Genomic DNA, 24,169 nt, shown 5'->3' with positions numbered 1-24,169 from the left:
GCCAAAGATGGCTTAAAGCAACCTCAGACATCGTGTGCTAAGATGCAAATTGCATCTGTTCCTCGAAAGCTCTCCCCACCAGGGCCACTCTGTCCCAGTCTTTTGTTACGCATGGGTACCACCAACCACAACCACAAGTCCCTTTGCTTTGCTGAATAGCGAGAAGTAAGTTACGCTGAATTTTCTGAACATCTACATTTTGCTTCTCCATCAGGACAAACAGAGGTGGCTCTTCGGACCTCCCCTGTAATCCCACTCGTGTTGCCAAGGACCCTTGTGCAGACACTAATACCTCTTGCGCTTCTGGGTGAGCAGACGCAGCAAGGGAATGCTGCTGCTAGATAACACGGCCTTCTTGCAAAGTCCAGCCTTAGTGCAAAATGGGAGTAGCTGTAGTACAGTGTGAGTTGGGACCTGCGTGGCTGTGAGTAAGTATTCATGGCCGGAGGCTCTTAAAGATAGAGGTTTTAGCAGCTGATAACCTAGTCCTGGCACATGAAACTAAATATTAAGAACACCAATTTAAGTAGTGTTACAAGGGATGGGTATTTAGGAGTAAGAACCAGCAGATCTGGTTGGACTTGCAGTTTTCCAAGCAATGGGGAATGGACACACTGAAGAAATGTGCTTGATTTGTTAAAAATGCCCCAGCAAGCTACAGAGCCGGGTAGGGGGTGGGAAGTGTAGTGTAAGAGAAGGGCTGTGGGATAAATAAGAAGGCTGAGCTTGTTGCCCGGTGTGTTGGAGGCTGCAGAGCAGCTTTGTCTCCCTGGGAGGTGTTTGGGCACTGATGTACCAGTGTGGTGCTGCCTGAACCGTAGGAAATAGGAACCCGTAGGGACAGACCCAGTATTGAGACAAGCTCCGGCTTATAGGGGCTGGGCTTTGTGCTGTGGGCAGCGGCAGATCTAGAAGAACTAATTAGTGTTCCTTTGATCATTTTCTGAGATACACATGAGGATAACAGGTCTGGTTTTCATGAGTTCATGAACGTTTAATCTGCATCCTCTCTGGCTTTTTGTACCGGGGGGGGTCCTATTTATTTTTTTTCCCTCCAGAAAAAAAAACCCCTACAGCTTGCATCTTTAAGAGAAGACAAGACATATGTATCATAATATTGCCTATGAAAATGACAGGTAGGCAGTGCTGGGATCTCAGCGTTCCTTAATGCCTCTGGCCATTTTCGGTGGGGAGTGACCTGCCTCTGCCTTGGAGGGAATCTCATCGGCAGGATGCGCTCCAGGCAGGACCATTAAGTCCATTTGTTGCTGAATCACGCTGCGGGCTGCCAACATTGCAGAGAATTTACATCTATCTTTTTTTTTTTTCCCTCGTAGACACGGATGAAAGTGGAAGGGTTGTGTCTGATACCTGCTCTGGGGCCATAAAGCCTCAATTTTTGATCCCGGCTGCTGGTGGTGGTGGCACCTGCCTCCTCCTTGGGCAGCTGCGGGACTGTCTTACCTCCAGTAAGTCCTACCCTGAGCTGAAATCTGGACAGCTCGAGCATATTGCTACAGAGGAGAGAGCTCTGTAAGACAACTAATTCATCTCAGACTTGGCAAGTCTTCTCTCCGAGCTGGGTTGGAAGCTGCGTTGCCATTCATTCCCGGAGGACGCCAGAGACGCGCAGCCAGAGGAGGGTGTTAGGATTCAGCTGAATGAAGTTGTCGTGCAACTAATCTTCAGTACAGCCTTGATTGACTGGTGTGCCGTTACACAGAAATAAACCGGTAGTGACCCAAGGTGCGTGTTATACGCAGTCAACAGCCTTCCAGTGTGACTGGTTGGAAAAACTCCTCCTGGGAAAAGACTAAAGCCAATGTTTTTGGTAATGGCTGAATTTTCAAGACTTGGCTTAACAAACTTTAAAAAGGACTTGTTTCCTGGGAGCAGCCTGCGTTTAGGATTTTGAGTGGAGACCAAATATTGCTATTCATTCTTAAATCTATGGTTTTGATCAATAATTCTGGTTTTCGAGCAGATTTGGAATTTGTTCTCTCGTACTTGGTTGTGCCCCATAATACCGAACTGCAGAGGCAGGGCCGGCAACGAGAAGCAGTTCCCAGTGGCTACTCCCCATCCCATCCTTGTGCCTTGCAAGCAAGGAGGATTTCTCCTGCTTCCCTGGGCCGGCGTGCCCTGTGGCATGGCCAGGGGGAGATCTCCTGCAATAGCTGTGCTTCCCGAGGAGCTTGGTGCCGCTTGTCTCTGCAGCACAAGGCTGATCTCTCTGGACCCTTCTCTGCTCTGATTTGTGCTGTTTTCCTCTGCCTTTTGCTAGCATGTATTTATTTGCAACCCACTGCACCCAAAATACCAGCTGATCTACTTGCTCTTGGCGTGTGAAGCAATAGTTAAACGAGTAGTTTGGATTTTTTTTTTTTCTCATTTAGACAGAAGAAACAAGTTCAGCTTTGACCATGCATGTTACATTTTAATTTTTTCTCATGCCAAGAAATACAAAGAAAGTATATAAGATATATCATATCATCCTGCAGAAAAAGAAACATTTATCAGCAAAGAGAAGCGCCCAGCTGCAATTCCTGATGTGTTCATGCTGCGTGTGAAACACGGCTCTTCCAGTTTGGCTTCAAAACAGGAGGAGCCGGTGCGTGGACAGTGGTTGCGGCAGCGGGGAGGATAGAATCCCTGCACTTCCACGCAAAGGATCGCGTCCTGGGCACCATCTAACAAGGGTACCTGCTCCGAAGTGGTATCAGGGTTGCCTTGGTGAATCCTGCACACGTTCCCTTTCTGATGTTTCTTATCCTGGATGGGTATTTATAGGTTTGAATTTCGCTACCTACTGGTGTTAGCAAATGCTTTACAAATATTCCCACTTTGAAAAGGCTGCTTTCCCCCACCACCCCCTTGGCTTGTGCCCAAGCATGGGAGTTTTCAGTCCGAACCTAACTGTCTTTGCCAAAATTAAAGGATGTACGCTGAAAGAAAATCAACCTTAAACCTGAAATTATTTCAGCTTGACTGTGCAACCTTGGCTGTGGTTCTGTGACAATAAAGTGATAGGGCAAGGTTGGGGGTATTGGGAAAAACAGAATAAATAAAGTCATGGGGCCAGCCCAGTGGGTGCGTTTCTACAGCCTCTCCCTGGACTCAGACCGAATGCAAACAGAGTTTTAATTTTATATAAAAGGCAGGATCTGCTCCCCTTGTCTACATGGAGAAATCTGTATTTGGAAGGTCAGCTACTGCAGCAGTACGTGCTTGAGTCCGCAGCCAGCCTGGGTCAGAGCCTTGGAGGAGCGGGTTCCCTACCCCTTGATAACCCTTTTCAGCGAAGCCCAGCGATGACATCTCATTGCCAAGACCTGTCCCGCATTAAAGGAAAGGCAGAGGATGGGAGGGCAGAGCCTGTGAGACTCGTGCATTGCTCTAGGGGCAGAAATGCTGTGGGGAAAGCACGTTAAACTCACAAAGATGGGGAGAGAGGGTAAATTGGAAGGGAGTGAAATACTGCCCAGAAAAAGCAAACACATCGTTAAGAGAGCAAACATGGAAATCAAATCTTTTCTTTCCTCCCTTTGTGCTCAAATCCCTTTGGTGTCCTCTGCAGGCTCCCAGGCGGGCACCAGCCAGCGTGTTGCTGTGCCCAGTTGACCTGTGCCAGACCTTTTCCAACCACCAGTCATGGCATCCTACGAGAAGCTGGTACGAACCCAAGCTAGCTTGTCTGTTCGGCAGCAGCAAATTGCTTGTTCAGCCCAAGGCCTTCGATCTAGCATCGCTGTACCCAGCAAGGGCTCTTCTGTGCCGCCCCGCAGAGCCCAGCTCTCCGCCAAACCCTGGGGAGAGGAGCCCGGGGACACCAACGGCAGAGAGGTGCCATCAGCCACCCGCTCTGCTCAGAGACTCCTCCCGAGCGGTGCAAACCGTGTATTTATATCCCACCAGGACCTCACACTTGTCGATCGTAACTCCTACTTCAACTTACATTTAGAGACATTTCCCACCTTCTCCATCTCTTCAGCGAGCTATCCTCCTACCAGCTCAACTTCGCTGTCAGGTAAGCCTGGATTGCCACCGCATCGCCTGGATCTCTCGCCTCTCCCCTGTTGCCTGCTTCACTAGGGGATAGAAATTGGCCATACCCTGAGGATTTTGTGACTGTTATAATTGCAAACATAGAAAACTCGATTCTGACGTATGTGCTTAGAGGAGGCTGCAGCAGGTGGCAAAGAGATGTGACATAAGTAATAGGGCTTGTTTGGGAGGATGGAGAGGGAAAGTCTTTTCATGACATAGTTTTTGTGATTGTCCTCCTGTGTGCTAAAAACGAAGGTAAGGAGAGGAGCGGTCGTGCCTGGATGTGGAAAAAAAGATGCTTGCGCTTAGGTGAACACTAAATCAGCGAAAAATTATGAGGGACGCTGTTGTTCCTTAGATGCGGACCAAAGGAGTAACCGTGCCTGCTGGTGGCCTCGGGATGAAGTTCTGCCATGATTTACCTCCTCATAACACGATCGCAGGTGAGGTGGGTGTCAAGGGTTGGGGACCCAGCAACTTCTGCCTTCGTGAATATACGCTAATGCACCCAAAAGAGCCAAATAGGCAGCTGAGCTGGGATAAAGCTCTGCGTGCCATGGAGAGCAAGGAACTAGTGGTAAAACCTTTGCAAAATATCAGGCTGCAAAATGTACAGGGAAGCTGGGGGAGAGCAGGGAGACGAGACTTCCCAGATAACCCTGGGGAGTTTATTTCTCTAGCACTGGAGAGCCAGGTTACAAGGAGAGAAAATAGTTTTCTAGGAGTAACTGTAGAGGCTTTCCCCTGGATTTAAATGTGGGATAAGGAAAAAAAAGCTGTATTCAAGAGTGCAGTACAATTGTATCTAATCAGAAAGAAGATTTTAAAATGAAAGGAATTTAAGTATCTTAGTTTTTCTTTTTTTATTATACTTAATAGTGAGATGAGAAGGAGTTGCCTCAGCAGCCTGATGATACAGGCTAAGACAGGAGGCACAAACCACATTTGGGTGCACACAACAAATCATCACCATGGGGTTTTTTGGGAAAGCTTCTGCCTTCTCCTGCATTCAGATGAATTCTGGTACCTCTCCTGCTCCGCTTCACCAGCCTGGGACTTCTCCTGGCAAGGACCATTGCAGCTGCCTCGCAAAGCCCCCTCGTTCCTACGACTGCAGGTATCCCAGTCCATTTTGAAGTGTAGCGTGTGTTTGCCTAGATCTCTTTGGGAAAATCAGATTCAAAGGAAATCTGTATTCATACAAGGTTCTACTAAGGAGAAGAAAGAAAAATGGGTTTCTTTTTGGAGTTGTACAGTGCATATGACTGAGCAACTTTGCCATCCGTGCAATTAGAGCAGCGTAATGCTAACCCACCTCGTGGGGGGTGGCAAGGTTTAATCCTTTAAATGTGGTAAAGCACTTTAGATGAAAGGCTTTATATAATGATAAAAGAGCATTTGAATTCTTACTTAATAAATACTTGGCGCTCTCAAGTGCTATAACTCATCGCAGCAGGTTTCCCTGAATGTCACCTCTTCCTGCCCAAGGAGGAGCTTGCTCAGCTCTTACCATAAGCTGAATTTCAGCAGCTCAAAGAACAAAGGGCAGAAGATGCACGGACAGGCAGCGCTGCCCTTATGTAGCTCAGAAAAAAGTAATGTGTGTTTCCCAGCAAGCAGCTTTCGGGTTCTAAGCGTTAAAGAAGGAAACGTTTGGGGGATTTGATGGGATTTCATCAATCATAAGATGAGCGTTTGAATCTCCGGGGGAGTTCTGAAGAGCTTGGGAAGAAGAGATCTGGTGCCAAGGGGCACCCTGGCAGCGGCTGTGGGTGGGAGCTCGCACCCGGCAGTGCTCAGGGGCCCCTGTTTGCTGAAGCTCACAAAAAATGAAGTGCAAAAGAAACGTTGCAACTTTTGTCCATTTTAGAAGCCAATAGGTTGTAATAAAGTGCTGGCAAAGGGGCGGATGGGAATGGAGCCCAAGAAAGTGCTGTGGTGATGTGCTGTTGCTGTGAGTCTCTGGAATCCCTGTTAATGCAGAGAAAAGTGGTGACAGTGTGTCTAGGGGATTTGGCTTTCTTAGCCCCTGGATTCAAATAACACCTAGCAAAAGAAAACACTTTCAAGAGGAGCAATCGAACAGGTGACAAGAGAATTTTCACAGCGATGCTCACGGCTTTGCACATTAGTTACCGCAGACTAACTACAGCGTGGATTTACAGTGGACCGCTCCCCTGTGCTAACCCCACGTGCGCACACGTGCCCACTCACATACTCCAGAGAAGAAGTTAGTTCCAAGCAGTTACCATGTTGTGAAGTTTCTTATGGTGTGCAGTAGATTCTCCATGTAGACAAGCCCTCAGAAGCATTAGATTTGGTCTAAGTTTGGGTTGGTTTTTTTTCAGGAGATTGGTGGTAGGGAGCAGAATTGCCCTGAAACACCTTATTTCTCAGTGCAGTCTGTATTTCTAGGTCCCAGGCTGTCGGCTGGAGACAACAGAAGGGCTGGGGAGTGCAGCTCTTGGCCATGTACTTGTGCCCGCAAAGTTTTGATAAAAGAGAGAGGCTCAGCTAATACGGAGCCAATGGATATGGCCAGAAGCCATCTACAAAGCCTGAATAAAATAACAGGCGATGAAACTTTGCATAGTCTGGGTGGCTGGAGAGAAGACCAACCCCAGTAACAACCCGCGGCAAGGACAGGGAGAAGGGGAGGAAGAGGGGCTGGGGCTGGAGGGAACGTGGTGGGATCGGATCCCGCGGGAAACAGCCGAGGAGCCGCACGGTATGGAAGACGTGGTGGGGCGTGGGGTACCTATAGGCAGATCGGGAGGAGCAAAGTCTATTTTCTTGTTATGTTAAATATAAAACATTAAAAAATAATACGCGTGGAACTTGCGGAACTGACGCCCGTCAGCTCTGGGGATGCGGGAGATTTTCAGAGATGCAGAAGAGCGTGTGAAGGGTGCAGGGACAGGAGCAGGGATCTTAAACTCCTCTGTGCCTCTGAAAATCTCCTGGAAGACCCTAAGCTGAAGCTCAAAAGGGTCGGGGAGATGAGCACTGACAGTGGCGGGGGCTGGATCATGCTGAAGCTTTTGTGTGATGGACATGACGTGACATAAATGTGCAAGTGGGTAGAACGGGCTTTCTGTGCCTTGGTACTGCTGCTACAGATTAACCAGGCTCTTTTCTCACCTCCACTAGTATTAATCTCATTTTGGGTGCACAGAGAGAGAAATGTGTGGGTTCGCATAGAAAGCATTATTTTTCCTTCCGTAAAAACCCCACCATGGGATTGGGGTGAGGAGGAGCCCGGCGTCCTCATGCAGCAACATCCTGCTCTGCCAGCTCTGAAATCTGCCCTAAGTGATAAAAGAGCTTGTAGGAACAGACATGGAGAACATTCCCAAAGGCATGCAAATGGTCATTGTCTCTTTTTTTTTTTTTTTTTTTTTTTGTCATCAAAAATACAAAAGCACCCACCACATCCTCCAGCTTTTGCGGCTGCGTTTTGTTTGGAGCAGAGCCATGGTCCTGCTGCAGCTCTGCTCTCCCTTCTCCTCCGTGGAATAGCTCTCAGCTCCTGATGGCAGTTTGAGCTTTGGTTTTTTTGTAGAGACAGAGAATTTGATGATTTAAAAACCAACAACCCCCCAAAAATTCAGTGACTTGTGCCAAAATTCTTAGGACTCTTCAAAATGTCCTGTTCTCGCCTTAAATTTTTCTTTTAAAATAAGCTTCACTCTTGAAACTCTCTCCTCCTCTTGTACTTTAGTTGTCTCCCCACTCCGTGAGTTTTGCTGGAGGGGAATGAGGTAGTAGATTTCCCCCTTCTCCTCTCCACTCGGCGTCCGATGTCCTTTCCCATTCCTTCTTGCGATGTTTTTTATCCCATCACTTGTACAAACTCATTTCCAAGAGGCGGTGAAGTAGAAGCATGCGTTCCTTCAGACGGCGCTCCAGAGCAGGCTGTCCAGGGCTGCCCACCTACACTGTGACAATTTTTTGTTGCAAGGCTGAAAGTAAAAACCCCAAAAGGAAAGTTGTCTTCCTCCTCTTCGAGGTGTTTGCATGCTAAAATGTCTGTCTTCTAGGAAACTGTAAAATAAAGAGAGTCTTAGGGCAGCTTCCAGTAGTTACAGATGTTTCCCTTATGCTCTTGGTTTGGGCTTTGTGTGTTTCTGAGGTTCCCATTTGCCTGAGCTGCGTGCTGGTCATGCTGGTTTTAGCAGGTGAGTTTGTGTTTGGGAGGTTCCCCAGACATTTTGGGACTGCACTTCTGGGCGGGTTGATCTGTGTCCTTGGACCCCTTTGGTTTTACCCCGCTACACTCTTCCAAACCCACCACAGCCTTTGCCAGGGTTAGACCTTACGTTGCACCCAAATTAATTGGGTGCACTATGGGAGAGCACAGGGAGGACTTTCCATTCTGGTCCTTTGAACAGTGTGCGTTGCTACTGCAAGGAGCATGTTCTCCAAAGTGTTTTGCATGTGTGCGTGCAGCTGGCGATGGTCAAACCTGCCTGGACCGTGCAGGTGCTTAGTGCCCTACCGCTGCAGGTGGGGTGGGAATGGAGCACCGCCTGCTCTGGGGTGGTGGTGGGTGGTGGGCAGGTCAGTCCTATAAACTGGGCTGGAGACAGGAGCCCTGTGAGGTTCCTGCTGTACCTGGGCTGGGGAAAAGAGAAGGAGATGTTACCTCTGACGCTGAGTGAAATGTAGAGCACGATGATGATGGTCCCCAGGATAATGGAGACGATGCTGAGCAGCCTGGCCATGCGGCCGAGTCGCCGGGCTCCATCCATGTCCCCTTGCTGCCCGCTGTTCCTTGACTGGGGGGGAAACACAGAAAGAGGCTCTTGAGAACGGCTGCAGCTCTGGGGTGACTCTCTGGCTGTAGACCCCAAAACGAGAGCTGCTGCATCAGCTGGGGAGCTGGATCTGCCATCCTGGGCTCTCGCAGGATTCCATGTGTATCACCTCTGCGAGCCCATGGCTTTGACAGCCTGTGGTCCTGCTAAACTGACGTGCTTCTAGCCCACCTGGGATGCTGTTCTGCTTGCCTTGGGTAGGAGCTGAACTGGCTCAAGTCTCTGTGTTATTGGAATGACTAAAAAATAGCCCCAGTATGGGACAGTTTCACTGTGATTTCCTCTATTGAGTTCTTTAGGCAGCTCAGCGAAAGCTTTCCTCTGCTCTGTAACTAGAAGAAAGGGCTCCCTGGCTGTGCCAGGGCTGAGGATGTGGACTCATTAAGGGATGAAGAGAGATCCCCAAGAGTTGGAGCTAGAACAGGACTTGCCTGGCATTGATGTTGGTGGGCACTGGCGTCTTAATGGGAGGCTCTCGGTGGGATAAATTCATAGAATCATTTAGGTTGGAAAAGACCTTCAAGATCATCGAGTCCAACCATCATCCATGCCCACTAAACCATGTTATGGAGTACCCCATCTACACACTTTTTGAATACCTCCAGGGATGGTGACTCAACCACTTCCCTGGGAAGCCTATTCCAATGTCTGAAATTGCAGCGGTCCTTGTCCCTGCGAACAAGTGGCAACCTAGGGTGGATGGAGAACACAACTTGGCGGTTCTCTCGGAAACTTTGCTTTTCACTGCTCAGTCAGGGCTGGCTGCCCATGGGCTTGGCAGAGTCCCAGGCCCTGGGGGCACCTCCGGGGGGGGGTTAGTGAAGCTTCCCCAGGGTCTGCCCTGCAGTGCTGCTGGGGCCACAGCTGCAAGGGGCTGGGTGGGTTGAGCAGGATTTGGGCTCACACCCAAAAGACATAAGATGGGATGAGCATGGGCTCACCAAGACCTTGCCCGGTGCCTGACGGGGCAGCGAGGGCGATGCTCTGGCCTGACTCCTCTGCGCTTCAGTGCCAGCTCTCTTATGCTCGGCAGCGCTGCTGACCCGCTGGGCGAGAGAAGCCTGCACCTATGCCAAGCACACACAGCAACCTGAAGACCAAGCACAGCTCATCAGAAAAAGTATAATACGCAGATGCATCGTAAACCTTCAGAGTAAGCAATTAAATAAGGACCAGTCTTGCTTCTTGCTCTTGTAATCGGCAATCGTTGGGTTCCCAAGTGAAAAATACTGCACGTAAGAATTCCTGGTGAGGGAGAAGCATTGCTGCTGAGAGAAGAGCCCAAAGTGCTCCCCAGCCTGCCGGAGCGAGTGTGCTGGGCTTCCTGCACTTGGCTGAAGGAGGACCTAGCACTTAACAGATGGGCAGCCGCTCACTACCACGGCGAGGTTATTATGGTGAAATTACTCACCGTGCGTCAGCATTCGCTGCATGTGTGGTGGAGAGGCTGGAGCCCCTCCATCAGCAAAACAGGAGCTCCCTGCTCGGGAAGAGGCAGACGGTCTGCGAGTAGCACGGCTCTCCGGACCAAAAAGCTTTCCCAAATTCACGCGGCGCCCTTCTGCCTCCCGTGAAACCCATTGGGAAGGGGTTTTGGAGGGAGGGAAATTGGATAAGGAATTTTAAAGTCCAGCAGTAATGTTTTTACCTGGTTGGGAAGGCTTGGAGTGGGGGGGAAGGGAAGCAAGGCAGGGAGTCCGGCACCCGGCTCTGTCACCTTGATCCCGTGGAGGAGTCAGGCAAAATTCCCCTCGACTTCACTGGGGACGGGGTTTTGTAGATAGTTTAACTGCCTTGAAGCAGTTATTCTTTCTTTAGAGAGGCTTTTAAGTATTTAACATTTTTTACAGGGGTTAAAGGCTTCTTCCCCTGCCCCATCCATCTCCAGCCATGCTGCCTCAGCCAAGCCAGGTCTCAGGAGAAGAGGGAGATGTGGGGCAGGTTGTGGGGCTGGCAGCTCCCCACAGCCCCGTACCATGTGCCGGCTCCTTCCTTTGGAGCGTGGCTGCTAAAACTGGGGAAACTCCAAGTTAAAAGAAAAAAAAATTTAGTTAAAAAGAGTTAAAGGTGGACCTGTGTTAAAACAATCCTGCTTTCCTTTCAAAAAATGTGTATCTCTGAAATAACTGTGCTGGAAAGGGTCCCTGTCAACTGTTTAAAAAAAAAAAAAAGAAAAGTAAGAGTCAGGAGGCCTAGCCCAGCACCAGCACTAACTGTGAAACATCACTGAGAATCCAAACAAACAAATACTTGATGTTACTACCCCCTTTCCCGTTCAGCCTTCTTTAATACCACTACCCTCTTGGCAGCACCATGACCAAAAGGCCCCCAGCCCCAGCCTGAGCTGCGCGCTGGGTGCTACTCCGTAGTGCTCGGGTAGGTAAAATGCAGCTTTAAATGTTTCCACGTACTCATTTTCATTTGTATCGCCACGTAAATAACATAGCGGAGCCTCAAACAGACGGTTGCTTCCACTGCATCCCTGCAAACGTCCTGCTCCGCTCACGTGCCACCCTGTATAACGCCATCCCCACCGCTGACGCCAGGAGAGCTCAAGACCTTGTTTCTTCTGGTCTCAACAGCACATTTGACAGACCGTATCTAAAAGTGATGGGATGCAGCCAAGAGCCTATTTTCATTACAGAACAGGAGGTGACAAAATGAAGCCTCATGGGCTGGTGGCGAGAGATGGGGAGGACGCAGCAGCCCAGGGACTGACAGGATCCCTGCCCTGCTCACTCACGGCTTCCAACATTTGGGATTTTTTTTTTTTAGGCTCCGATTTTTGTAACAAGTGTAGTATTTTTGCAGGGTGGGGGTTAGATTGCAGTGAAATACACCATTTTAGCTGTCTTCTACAGAAAATATATAGGCTAACAAATTTGATATATTTATCACTGCAGCTTCTGGAAGTGTTTACTGCTCATTTATCCTGAACAATTATGAAAAATACATCAGCATTGGCATGGGGTGTTTAGCAAGCATTTGTTACTGTACATATATTATTCATTGGTGTGGAACGGTTTGATTATAGCTCTCTAGTATCACTAATCCTGTGTTTTGCTTTCCACATAAAAACATTAACATCTTGTTTATTAATCGAGACTCGCCGAGGCAGAGTATCTCAGAAAGGCTTGAGGGCTACGGGGGATTGAGTCACTGTGCGCCAAGGGACTCCGTATTACAGCGGAGTATTAGAAAATCTGAAGGACCCTAGAAGTGGGGCTGGAAGGGCAGGCTGTACCGCAGCACCCACGGGGCCAGGTAAGTCTGCGTGATTCAAAAGAGTTATTAATCGTACCTGTTTTCAAACTGTTATCTGTTCAAGTTGCTGTTCAAAAGGGGTTTTTTTGTCCCCTAATAGATCACCTAAGTTGTCTTGTTGCAAATGAAGGCAATTACTTTTCTGCGCTAGTCCCAGGGACGGGGAAGACAAATTGTCACCTCCTCTTCCCCGCAATCTTTCCCAATTTATGAACTGGCTTTGGATGCACTCTGCTGCCTTCCACCAGTTACTCAGAATAAATCATTAATCCTCGACACTTGCATTTTGTTGAAGAAAACATTCAGAGAGAGGTATAAGTCAACATCAGACTCGGATAGATGACTGCCATTTGAAATGAGTAAGGATAGTTTGACTTCTCCCACATCTTTCAGGAATGATAGTACCTATTTTGGACACCAAGTGCTGTGCAGAATTGCCCTTGTCATTACTATATGCTGCTTCTGGCTGGATTTACCTTTCTTTTTCACTTCATTTAATTTGTCTGGAGTTTTGTATATGGGTAACTGACCGCTCTGCTTCTTCCCCCAATGTGGCTGCACTTTGGTAGGAAGGGGAAAGGGTTTGATAACAGCAATACAGTGCGTGCCTGTGGTACCCGGCCCTGCCCTGCACTTCTCTGAGATGGGTCCCGTGGGGCTGTGCTGCCTTTGTGTCCATCAGCCCCACTCCCCGGCTTGGGGAGAGACCCAAAAAGCCCTTAGTGCAGCCAGGTCCTCGCTTGATCAAGAAAATGCATCCAAGGGTCAGTGGAGGAGCCTCCAGGTAACTCGTTTCCACAAGACCAGCGTTATCAGGAACAGGCTGGGGGCTAGAGCAGATTTTTTTCTTCACCTCTGGCCACAGGCCCTGCTGGAATCTGAGAGCAGCTTTTGAAAAATGATTTATGAGACACTAAACCCAAAAGCATTCATTTGCTTTCCTCTCTGGTTGATGCTTATTACCCAGAAAAAAGCTTTCATGTGCAAAAAGCATTGACTTAGGAAAGAAAAATACAATTGCAGAGCTAAAGGAACATCAGCACATTGTGGAAAGGTCCCCCCTGCCCCCCCCCAGGCACCGGGAATCGCGAAAACCTGGTTCCTGCTCAGATTTGTGTGTGATCAGGCACTCCTGGGTTTTATTCTGTGGGGAGACCTAAGCCTGTGGGAACCTCAGGGGTCACTGGCAACTAAATTCCTGCCTGGTGTAAGCAGGTGAAACGTCAGCTGATGCCCTGAGAGCTGCTCCTGCTGGCAGGAGGACCCAGGCAGATGTTTCCTGGCTCCCCAGGGCCAGCACGGAGCAAGGATCACTCCTCGTTCTGCTCCGCTCCGCCGTGCGGGGGTCCCTGGCTGGCAAAGCCGGGGAGGGGGGTGATGGTGGTGATGGTATAGGCATGGCCAGGACTAGAAAGGGCGGTAGCAAATTAAGTGTCCCATGGGACAGGGAGTACAGGGGCGACTGCAAAGGGGCCAGAGGATGCGCGCTGGCTATTAGTGTGCCGTGTGAGCTAGAAACCTTGTCCTGGAGAACAAGCTCATCCGAGTGCGCCTTCTGCTTCGGTGGCCGCAGAGGGCTGGGGTCGGGCATCTCCTTCCCCAGCTCTGGGTGGGCTCTGGTGAGTGTTGTCCAGGGCCTTGGAAGCAGAGGGCAGCCAAATAGTCTTATTGCCCTGTTGGTCCTGCCTCCCTTCGGGTTTAACACAGTAAATACGCACTGGTACCTCGCTGTCTAGCAGTATGAACTGACTCCTGCTCTTTTTTCACTGTTTACTCTTCTACTCCACGGGGCTTATGTGGCCCAAGGTACATCCCCACCGCGCCAGAGGCTCTAACGCCTGCAAGGGAGAGTGTGAGAATCTATTTTGCATGAAGGCTGATGTGGTTGGAAAATCCCCGTGAGAGACCTTGTTTATTACCATGGATATGCAATACCCAGCTGCTTCCCCTCTCGTTGCAGTGCAAAGCCAAACAAGGCTGGCTGGCTTCCCCGTATGCTGCCTGAACAGGCTCTGCCACACAGCTGTACCACGCAGATGACAGCTGGCACTGGCAGAAGTGATGATTCCGCCTCAAAATGGAAACTGGTCTCTCTAGAGGGCTTTCTGTGGCAACTGCTGGTGTCTTTCTTTGAGTTCTTAGTGGTTTTAGGGGAAGTGCCGGCTGCAGGTGCCCCTCAGTGTATTTCTGTGTGGTAAGCAGCTAATTGCTTTCCCCGAGCTGACTTCCAAAGAAAAGATTTGCCTCCGTTGCAAATCAAGGGTATAAAAGGTGCCTGGGGGCTGTACAGCCGTGGGGCGTCCTGACGGGTAAGGGGGTGGCCGTATTTGCGGGGCCGTGCCGGCCGAGCCACCCGTACTCGAGACGGGTGGAAGGCCGGCTGGCTTTATTCTCCCCTGCTCTGATGTTGGTGTATTTGCTGAGGTGTGAGGGATGTTTAATGGAGAAAAATTGCTTCTTCAGGGCAACGAAAAGAGCTGCAGGTGCAGCCTGTCCCTTTGAAGCGTCCGAGGACAGGAACCAGCCCCCAGGCAGGGTCTCCCCAGTGCTGCAGGACTGGGCTGGGCTGCTAGGAGATGCGGAGGGAGATCCCTTGTCCTTGCTTTGCCTCCCAGCTCCTTCCCGGGGAAGCCCGGCGAGTCGCTCCGGACCGCTGCCTGCCTCCAGGGACCGGCTTTACCGGAGCCCCCCGGGCTTCCCGAAGCCCTGCCCTGGATCATCCCGCATCCCACCCCTCCCTCCCCCAAAATCCATCTCCACCCCACCGCCTCCCCGGGGAGCCGTCCCGGTCCCATCCCGCTTCCACCCACCTCCCTTCCCCGGAGCCCGATGGAAGAAGCCGGCAGAGAACGGGGCACAACCCAACCCGATTCCCGCGGGGGCTCTCCCGGTCGCGTTGCGGGAGCTGTACGGGCTTCCTCCCGCCGCTCCCCGGTGGCCGCCGGTGCAGCACCGCGGACAGCGCCGGGGCGGCCGCTGCCCGCCCGTCGAGGGGGGCGGCGGGCTCGGTGGGAGCCGGTTGCCGGGGGCAGGAGGGGGAGGAATTCCAGGCTCCCGGCGGGTCCCCGTACTCACCATGATGGAAAAGACGAGGGCTACGACGTTGATGGGCCAGACGGGGCAGAAGCAGGAGAAGATGGCGAGCACCAGGTAGTCCCGCGGGCGGCCCTGCTCCGGTGCCGCCGTGCTGGTGGCGGTGGAGGAGGCTCTCCCCAGGCTGAGCCGGGACGGCGAGAGCGGGGCCGCTTCCAGGTGCCCGACCGACACCGACTTGTAGGCGAGCCCGTGCCCGTTGCGCTCCGCCTCGCCGGCTAAAGCGGCCGTAAAGGATTTGGAGCCTCGGAGGCCCTTCTCCTCCCGGCCTTCGGTGGCCGCCAGCAGCTTTTCGGTCTCTTGGAAGCGGGTGGGCAGCACCGTACCCGACCCCGAAGCCGAAGCCGAGCCCGACCCCCCCGGTGCGGAGCCGCTGTTCGCCATGGCCCGGCGGAGCGGGCTCCCGACGAGCCCCGCCGCCGCCGCTCTGAGCTCGGGGCCCCGCCGCCCCGCGGGAGGCCGTACCGGAGGAGGGGCCAGCCCGGTTCGGCCCCCCCCTCCCCTTCCCCGGGGTAGGATCGGGGCCTCGGACCGCCCCCGGGGTGTCCCCCGTTTCTCCCTCCCCCGACCCGCCGCAAGGCGGTACCGCTGTCTTGCGTGTCGTGTCCCCCCCCCGCCACCGGGGGGATGCTGATGGGGTGGGAGAGGTTGGGAAAACCGGGGTGTCCCCCTCGTCGCCCAAGCCCGAGGCTTTGTCTCGCCCCTCCGGTGTCCCCCCCCCGGTTCTTCCCACGGGCTCCGCTCGGTGGCCGCCTCCGGTCCCGGGAGCAGCTTTGTGTTGGGTACCGGTACCCACATGTCCTGCTGTCCCTTGGGTCCCTCCTGGCTGAAAGCCTTTCCCCAGTGGGGGGGACACATGCGACACAGACCGGACCCACAAACCCCTCATCGCTGCGGGGAGGAGGTGGTTGAGCTGCCCTGTGCAGGGGCTGCCTGCTGCCCCAAGGTGTGAGGGTGTCTGGGCAGTGGGGGGGTGCTCGGTGGTACCCCGGGTTCCAGGCGCTCTGGGAAAGCATCCTGCCTCCAGTAACAGGGTGAGAGGAGGCACTGGGCACGCTGGGCTGACTCACCCTGCTCTCGGTCTGCGTGGGTGACCCTGGAGACATGGCAGTTGGGGACGGGGACGCCGGATTAGTGGCAGGTATGGTGGCCCCATGTAGGACCAGCAAAGGAGAAAGGGTGCTGGTGCAGGGGTGGGTTATGTCCTGTAAAGCAAATAACAGCACCCTTGGGAGTGGGGGGTGCTGTGAGGGGCAGGAGGGAGGGCTAAAAAAACCCCACAGAGCCTGGATAAGATGGAAGTTTTCCACCCTTTCTGTGTTATGCTTCAGTTCCAAATTTGTCAAGGATTTCCCTGGCACTGAGTGCCATTTATGGGGCACACCCAGCCCCTTCTCCCTCTCCGAGAGGTGCCCAAAGACCCTGCTGCCACCTGGGACCTGCTGCCCAGCCCGGCCCAGAGCCTGCCAGGCTGCTGCCCCCCCACGCTTCCCCCCCGCCACCCGGGGACTTATCCCGTCCTGCAGCCTCCGGACAGAATTAGGACCCGCATTTCATAAATGTGAACCTGAGAGCAGTGGAGTGACCCTCCTTTGGGGGGGTCTCGCAGGGCTATGCCCCCCCTCCTGCTTCTCTGGCCATCTGCTTCCATCTGTCTCACTTTGCCTGACCACCAAAGATGGGGCGAGTAAAACCTGCAGATGCAAATTTGGGTGGGGGGCAAATTTGAAATTTGGTTCATGTCTGGCTTAGGGCTGGGTTTCACTTAAACCTTCTTCGAATGCTGGTATTGCTGCGTTCTCACTCCTGGTGTGATGGATGCTGACGGGGCAGAGCAGGGGTATGCGCTGCTCCGGGGAGAGCCAGAGCAGGGAAAGCCCCCCCAGAGCAGGGATGCTCTTGGGAGAAGCAGGATTCCTTCAGTGGACGTCGCTGCAGGCCTTCTCCTGGTAAGGGGAACATCTGTTGGAGATTAAAGCCGAGATGCCTCACACTGTCAGCACTTTAAAGAGGCTCCTTTGCTGAGCAAAGAGCTCTCTCTCCTGGCTGCTGCTAGCTTTCCTCTGCTCATTGCCCAGCTCCCTTGTCCCACCCGGGGATTAAGGGAGGAGGAGAAGACCCTGGGGAGGGAGACTGGCACACCAGAACGGAGGGTTGAGATGGTTGTTCCAGCATGTGCCCCCCCAAACCCCGGGCAGGGAAAGAGCTCGGACTGCCCTTGGTGTGTGGGCAGCCAGCGCTGGGGCTCGGCTGGGAGCACTGGGGCTGGAGGAGCTCTGCGGGGGCTCAGCACTGCGGGAATTTGCCCTATCCAAAAATCTGCCGGTCGTGGTGTGTGCGTGGCTGTAAAACCCTGCCTAATTCCTGCAGCAATTCCAGTTTGCTGAGCCTCGGGCAGAAGGGAGTCCTCCCAGCCGGTCTGAGCTCTCTAAGCCAGAGGGAAGGGGCCAAAGGGGCCTTTTTAGTAAAATTTCCCCTTTCCTCCCCGCCGCTGGGACCGGCCAGGCACGCGCTGTCGGCCTGTCCCACCAGAGCCACTTTGCCACGATCAGGAGGAAACTGCAAACGGACGAGTGGGTTTTATGAAAGCCGACATCTGTCTCCCCTCCCAGCCTGGCCTCGCAAATCTGCTGGGCACAAACGTCTGCACCAATGAGCTTAGCATCCAAAGTCCCCGGGCACTAACCTTTCCCTGCTTCTGCTCCCTTCCTTCACCGGCGGGAGCCAGAGCGACCAGCCAGCCAGGGGCTTTAGCGTCATCCCCACGGCCCATCTGTCCACCCCACACATATTAACAGCCAGTGCCCTGGTGTTGGCTTCGTCAGTCGTGTTTTCTCACAGAGCAAGCAAGAGAGAATAAATAACAGTGACAGTCGGCAACAGTGAGACCTCGCGACGAGAAACACGGAGCTGGCACTTCCAGAGGACTTTTCCGCCTTCCCCAGTTTTCCCGCAAAGCGGAGACCCGCAGCCAGGCAGCGCTGGGGTCCCATACGACGTTTCGGGGGGCTCACGGCTCTCGCCGGCGTCGCAGCTGAACTCTGCATCCCGCGGCGCTTCTCTCGCCCGCAACGGTCCCTTCCCGCTCCCCCCACCCACCCCGTTTGTCCCACGGATGCGTTACCTTCCCGGCGCTGTCTCGCCACCCCAGCCCTGCGGGTCAGTGGATGGGGAGGCACTGCTGGTGGCCCCAGCTCTGGCAATAGCCCAGCTGCCAGGGGACCATCCCGCTCAGGGGGTCTTGCAGGGTGCCCGCGTATCTCTGCTGGCAGGCGCCTCGGAGCCCGGGGTGGTAGATCCCGCTGGAGCAATAGGCATGGTTGGGCACGGAGCGATCCTCCTTCGGGCTCTCGTAGCGATGGAGCTGCCTTTCGGGGGAAAACCTGGCGTAGAGAGGGGACGGAGGGCAGCGCTGCGAGCCGGCGGCGCCTGCGGAACTGGGATCCCAGGGGAACTGGGGGTGGCTGGCCTTCACCCCCGGCTGCGGCGCAGGGACCCCGGCTCGGCTGCGGCACTCGGAGTGGGCGCAGGGCCAGCAGCGCCCGGTGCTGTGCAGGGACAGGGACAGAGCCGTGATCCTGTTGATGGCTCGCCGGAGGGTAGCGATTTTAGAAAGCCTTTTGCCTCCGAGGTCATGTTTGAGGGCCAGCCGCAGGGCGTTGAAGGCTTGGTTGTAGTCCAGGATCCTCTTGCGCTCTCTGACGTTGGCAGCCATTCTCCTGGCCTTAGAGCGCACCGGCCTGCTCCTCTTCCTCACCTTCATCCCTTCGGCGTCCCCCAGGCAGGCGGCTCCTTCCCTTCCCTGGGCGACCCACAGACCTTGCCCGTAGCATGCCTGGGGTGCGGCCCCCGCTTCCAGCTCCTCTTCCGAGCTGTCGGGTTCTGGCGCCGTGCCTTTCCCCATGGCCGCTCTGGACATGGCCGCGGTGAGGGGGGAGCGGGAGAGGTGCTGCTGTGGTCCTGCCTCCTGCGAGGTGTGGAAGACACTCCTCCAGGGACACACAGCCGCCTCTAAAAACCCCACGGCGGGGCTCGTCACGTGGCTCCCTCTCGACCCTCCTTACCTGCCTGCAGGTGTGCTTGCCTTGCGGAGAGGCAGAGGGTGAGCCCTGCCTGGCCTCTGCCCGCGGGGATGCTCCTGAGCACGGTGCCAAGCTGGAGGAGCGTGGGGTGCTGGTGTTGGGATGCCCAGAGCTTGCGATGGGGTCCTCAGAGGCCCCGAGGGGGGGAAGGACCTCTACCAAGCACTCATTGCAGCGGTTGCTTTAGTCTCTGCTAAGAGTTTGGTCGCTGCAGGAGTTCCCTGTGCTGCTCTGCCCTCTCCTCTGCTGGGCAGGCTGGTGGCTCAGCCTGGGCCAGGTCATCCCTGGGTTTTATATGGTGCCATGGGGCAGAGCCCCATGCGGCATCACCACCTTGGCATGGGGCTTGGGCTCTGCTCCCCCACGCTCAGTGGTGCCGCAGCATTTCTGTTATTTCCCAGCTAGGGGAAACTGAGGCACGGAGTGATGAGGTTGCTGAGGAGAGCAGTGAGTCTTGCACCTGAGCACAGGAGAAGACAAAATGACTCCTGCCCCGGGTACGGGGCTGGAGCGTTGAGCTGCCTTTCAGATTGTGCCTTAGGGCTGCTCCACGCAGCTGCACCCCGGGGAGCCGGGAGCATCTGTGGGCACGGAGGTAGGTGGGTGCCTGGGCAGGAGCAGCCCCCGGGAGCGGGCGGAGGAATGTGTGGGGCTTGGCACGCCTCTGCCCTGCGGAGAAGGAAGCAGGAATGTGGCAGGGGGGATTGGGGCAGGTGATAAAAGAGCTAAAGTGTTACCTGCCTCCAGAGCCTTCCTGTCCCTTCCCAGCAGTGGGGAGCCTGGGGGGGAGGAAAGAGCTGTCTGGGCTGGCGCTGCCGGGCCTGCCCGGCACTTACTCTGGGGAAGAAGAAGCTGAAAGCAGCTCCTTGTTCCCTGCATCCCCAAGCTGGTGGGACAGAGGACTTGCCAGGTGCAGCAGGTCCGGAGGCCATGGGGAGGGCCGGGTCCCCGTCCTCCGAGCAGCGTGGCACCGCCACGTGTGTTTAGCCATCGTTTCATTAGCAAGCGGTCGCTAAATGCCTTCCTGTGTGAGGGGTAACGTGTTGAAAAATGGCCCAGGAGCGGGTCTGACAAATTGTTGGGGTGACTGGTGTAAAAGCAGAGCCCTGGGAGAACGTGCCCCCACCTTGATCCATCCCTTCCTATCTGATCGTCCCGGCTCGTGTTTGATCAATAGCCACAATTAGCAGGGGGGCTATTTGTCTATTGCCCTTCTCCTCTCTTGGCTCTTTGAAGTTGGAGCTAATTTAGGTGCCTCTGCTCCAGGAACCCAATAAATCAGGAGCCGGGGCCTCAGGGAGAGGGGAGGACCAGGCAGAAGGACTTCAAAGGGAGGTGAAGCTTGCAAATATTTTTGAGCACTCACCTGTGCTCACTCACTATGGTCCTCTTGTTCTCCCCAGCAGCCTTCTGGCCACCCGGTCTCGCTCTGCCTAGGAGCGGATGCTCCACCGGCCACTGATTTACCCGGTGAGCTCAGCTCGGGAGCGAGGGGCTCTTCGGGATGCTTGAATGTCGGCAGGACGTGCATGCCAGACCCACTTAGAGACGTGCCTGTCCAGAACGCAGCTAAGCAGGATAGATCCCTGCCGCGGGGAAGTTTTTGCTGGTGTGGGAGGTCAGGACGTGCAGTACGGAGCAGATCCGGAGGTGGCTGAGCTGGGCACAAAGCCAGTCCCAGCCGGGGCGATGCTTGGGCAGAGGGCAGGCAGGAGTCCCGAGGCTGTCCCCGTCCTGCCCACAGCCCCCAGTGAGCTCACTGGGAGTTCCCAGCATCTCGGCTCTGGGCAGCCCTGGCCCTGCAGGGATCCAGCCTCGGCTCTCGGAAGCGGGCAAGGCCAGACCATAAATCACAGGTCATCGGATGCCACCTGCCGCCTGTAATTAGTGCATCCCGCTGGGCCATCCCCACCTCGTCCTGGATGCTTCCTACCTAGGTGCCCATTACAGGGTGGGAGGCCAGGAGGAACGCCCACCCAGGCCCTGCTCCCTTGGCCCCGGCTGATTTATCGCCGTGTGCTGGAGAGATTTATGGGCTGAGACAGGGAGCCAGAAATGTGTTGTAAGGCTCTGCCGGGCCCGTCTGCCCTGACAGATGATGAAAGAGCTGTAATTATCCGTCGCCATGCATAAATCAGGCCACTCGTGGCACTCCCCCCCTCCTCCCCAGCCTCCACGAAGGGGTTTGACCCCCGGGGATTCCCCACCTCTCCAGTATGTATCACACTGGGCTCGGGGCACAGCTGAGCGCTGGGCACCTGCCCATCCTGGGCAGGATCATCTCAGCTCTCACGGGTCCCACAGCCCAAAGGCGTGTTTTGGGTGTCTTTGCCCCTAACGCTACTGCTGGGTGGGGGCTGGAGCTCCCGCAAAGAGCCCCGGACAGGCTGCCCGTCACCCACTTTCATCCAGCACCCCCAAACTCCTGCTGCTTCCAGGTGAGAGCTGTCGGGACCACCTGGGAGCGCAGCCCTCACCGGAGATGAAACCCTGATGGGGTGATGAAGGGGCAGCCGACGCGGGAAGGCTGCACCGGGAGGCCCGACTGTGCCGGAGGGACACCGTGGTGCCGAGGCACGAGAGCCAGGGACTGGCGTGCAGGGAGGTGCCCACCCCTGCGCAGCCCCCCCCGCTCTCAGGTGGTGACGGAAGGGAAGGAGGAGGCGGTTGTTGCGACACTGCCTGGGCCCCATGGGTAAATAAATAGGGTGCTTTGTTCCTGCTGGGGCACGGCCATGTGGCATAAGGGACAACAGGCTTGTGAGTCATCCCCGGCCAGCGTGCAGCACATGGGAGGAGGGAAGGGAAAGCAGCTCCTGGAGATTCCTGCCTCTGCCTTGGCACTCCTCGAGGTCCCATGCCCCAGCATCGTGCATGGCACAGGGGAACCGCCAACCCTGCCCAGGGTGTGGGGTTGGAAAGCCTCATCCCGTGGGGCAGGGCAGCTTAAACGCAGCGGGCACACGTGCCGTGGCGCAGCGTGGGCGAAAAGCCTTACGCCGGCCTTCGTCGCCCACCGCGGGAGTTTGTTGCCTGCCCCTCCGTCTGGTGGGGATGGCCCATCCGTCCTGAGACCCCACAGGGCAGGCAGGGTGTCACCGGCCAGAGGATGAGGATGGCCAGGAGACGGGCAGAGCTCCAAGGCCAGGGCACATCGGTGGCTGGGGAAGGGCAGCTCGGTGGCACAGGAGCCCCCCCGCGCTCCTTCGAGGCTCCCGTTCCTGGCTTGGGGACGGATTTCTCGCAGCGCGTGGGATTGTTTGTGTCATTAGCTCTCGCTTTATTAACTGCTCTAACGCTGCCAGCACCGCACGCTTCCTCGCCCGCACAGCATCCTCCGGGCCCACATCCCCCAGAACCCAAAGGTCGAAAACAACCGGGAATTCAGCATCCCCCCCCACCCCCCGTTCCCGCATCCTCCCGGGCTCCCCGAATCCATCCCGTAGCAAAGCCCGGACAAGCGTTTGACCGGGCTCCCCGGGGAACGGCAGAACCGGAGCTACTCGGCTACAGGTAACTCGGTCGCTTCTTTTACCGGAGCCGGTGGGGGGGGGGGGGGGCGGTGGTAAGTGCCGTTCTCCGCCCCGGTGGGGCCGTACCGAGGCGGGGCGGGCCGGGGGCGGGCACCGACGTCAGGCCCCGCGGCGGGGGGCGGAAGGCGGCGGCTGGAAGAGGAGGAGGAGGAGGAGGAGGAAGAAGAAGAAGGGGGGGGGGAGAAACTTCGGGCCGGGGTGGAGCGGGGAGGGGGGGATGGCGGCGGGCGAAGCGGCCCGGGCGGACTTCGCAAGGCATTGGCAAGCGGAGTTCCCGGGAGAACCGGCGCCCAGTATGGAGCTGGGTTCGGTCCGGGCCATGGAAAGGGAGCTGGAGCGTTGTCGCCGGCACCTGCGTCGCCTACAGCGGGCGCTGGCTGAGGAACGCTTTAAGGTGGGCTACCTGGAGGCTGCCCTGGCCCGTGGTCCCCCCCCACCGGCACCACCACCGCCACCACCGTCCCTACCCGCCGCCCCCAGTCCGCCGCCGAGCCCCGCCGGTCCACCCGCGGGCAGTTCCCCGGAGGGAGGCAGCGGCGGCAGCTCGGACGCCGAGGACGCTTCTTCGGCAGGTGGGTGCCGTGGGGAAGGGTGTGGGGGGGGTGCCCCGTGGGGTGGTGATGGTGGTGGGGGTCATCCACCACCCTGCATCCCGGAGCATCCCACGCCGGGGACGAGGGTGGCCCTCCCCGGTCCCCTGTGGCGTGGCCGTCGCACGGTCAAGGGCGTCCTGTGCCGCTGCGTGGTCGAGGGGCGTCTCGGTCCGGAGGTCCCGTGTCGTACCCGTGGCACGGTCGAGGGCACCCCGTGCCGCTTCGTCCCCACGTCCCCCCCGTGGTGTGGAGTGACGCCGTTAAGGCCGTCCCGAGGCGCCGTGCCGTCCCCGTCACGCAATCGGTGCGCCCCGTGCTGTGGCAGGGCCGAGGATCTGACGGTGTCCCCAGGCTGTCCCCGTCATGCAGCCAAGGGCACCCCGTGCCATCACGCAGCTGAGGCCACCCCAAGCCCTTGTGCCATCTCCATCCAACGGCCAGTGCCACCCCCAACCCTTTGCTGTCCCCGTCCCGCCGCTAAGGTCACCCCAAAGCCCCGCGTCATCCCTGTCCCGCTTCCGAGGGCATCCCGTGCCAAGGACCCATCCTCAGGCATGCGAGGAGGGAGGGTGGCCGGTCGGTCCCCTGCAGCTGGCTCGTGGTGATGTGCCACTGACCCAGGAGCCACATCTGGGGCTGGGACACAGCGGGAGAGTCGCTTCCTCCAGGTGTGACCTGACTCACGGGGACACCTCTGCTCGGGTGACACCCTGTCATGTCCCACAGGGAAGTCCTGGAGC

General features: G+C 55.7%; 3 protein-coding genes across 4 annotated transcripts in view; 1 reads left to right on the top strand and 2 right to left on the bottom strand.

Moving 5' to 3' along the window:
- Positions 1-2,416: 2,416 nt before the first annotated feature.
- LOC138686733 (trafficking regulator of GLUT4 1) lies at positions 2,417-15,692 on the bottom strand. Of its 2 annotated transcripts, none has more exons than XM_069791134.1 (3): positions 15,204-15,692; positions 8,693-8,825; positions 2,417-8,009 (listed from the first exon to the last, which is right to left on the bottom strand). In XM_069791134.1, exons 1-3 carry the CDS (start codon positions 15,603-15,605, stop codon positions 7,981-7,983), a joined length of 564 nt encoding a protein of 187 aa, XP_069647235.1. In that variant the 5' UTR covers positions 15,606-15,692; the 3' UTR covers positions 2,417-7,980. The 2 variants fall into 2 exon arrangements, with proteins under 2 accessions (XP_069647235.1, XP_069647236.1); XM_069791135.1 differs by having other exon boundaries at positions 2,417-8,091; positions 15,204-15,689.
- A 2,401-nt stretch (positions 15,693-18,093) lies between these two features.
- On the bottom strand, positions 18,094-19,140 carry BHLHA9 (basic helix-loop-helix family member a9). Its single transcript, XM_069790741.1, has one exon. The coding sequence runs from the start codon at positions 19,138-19,140 to the stop codon at positions 18,382-18,384; it is 759 nt and encodes a 252-aa protein (XP_069646842.1). The 3' UTR covers positions 18,094-18,381.
- Positions 19,141-23,054: 3,914 nt separating this feature from the next.
- ABR (ABR activator of RhoGEF and GTPase) overlaps positions 23,055-24,169 on the top strand; it is a 41,866-nt gene continuing 40,751 nt past the window's right edge. Inside the window, exon 1 of the mRNA XM_069791128.1 lies at positions 23,055-23,408. Coding sequence (XP_069647229.1) covers positions 23,132-23,408 — 277 coding nt within the window. The 5' untranslated portion in view covers positions 23,055-23,131. The remainder of the gene's footprint in view (positions 23,409-24,169) is intronic.

The sequence above is a fragment of the Haliaeetus albicilla genome, chromosome 9 (assembly GCF_947461875.1).
Source record: "Haliaeetus albicilla chromosome 9, bHalAlb1.1, whole genome shotgun sequence".
NCBI classification, from domain to species: domain Eukaryota; kingdom Metazoa; phylum Chordata; class Aves; order Accipitriformes; family Accipitridae; genus Haliaeetus; species Haliaeetus albicilla.
The sequence above is the reverse complement of the archived record's forward strand: the minus strand, read 5'-3'. Positions and strand labels throughout refer to the sequence as shown.

What these genes read in the sequence shown, in the direction of transcription:
- LOC138686733 (XM_069791134.1), bottom strand. Translation starts at nt 15,605, where the DNA reads ATGGCGAACAGCGGCTCCGCACCGGGGGGGTCGGGCTCGGCTTCGGCT. An exon ending in CCCTCGTCTTTTCCATCATG is followed by an intron (nt 8,826 to 15,203) that starts GTGAGTACGGGG and finishes TTTCCCCCCCAG; the next exon opens with TCAAGGAACAGCGGGCAGCA. An exon ending in CATTTCACTCAGCGTCAGAG is followed by an intron (nt 8,010 to 8,692) that starts GTAACATCTCCT and finishes TTTTACTTTCAG; the next exon opens with CCTTGCAACAAAAAATTGTC.
- BHLHA9 (XM_069790741.1), bottom strand. Translation starts at nt 19,140, where the DNA reads ATGTCCAGAGCGGCCATGGGGAAAGGCACGGCGCCAGAACCCGACAGC.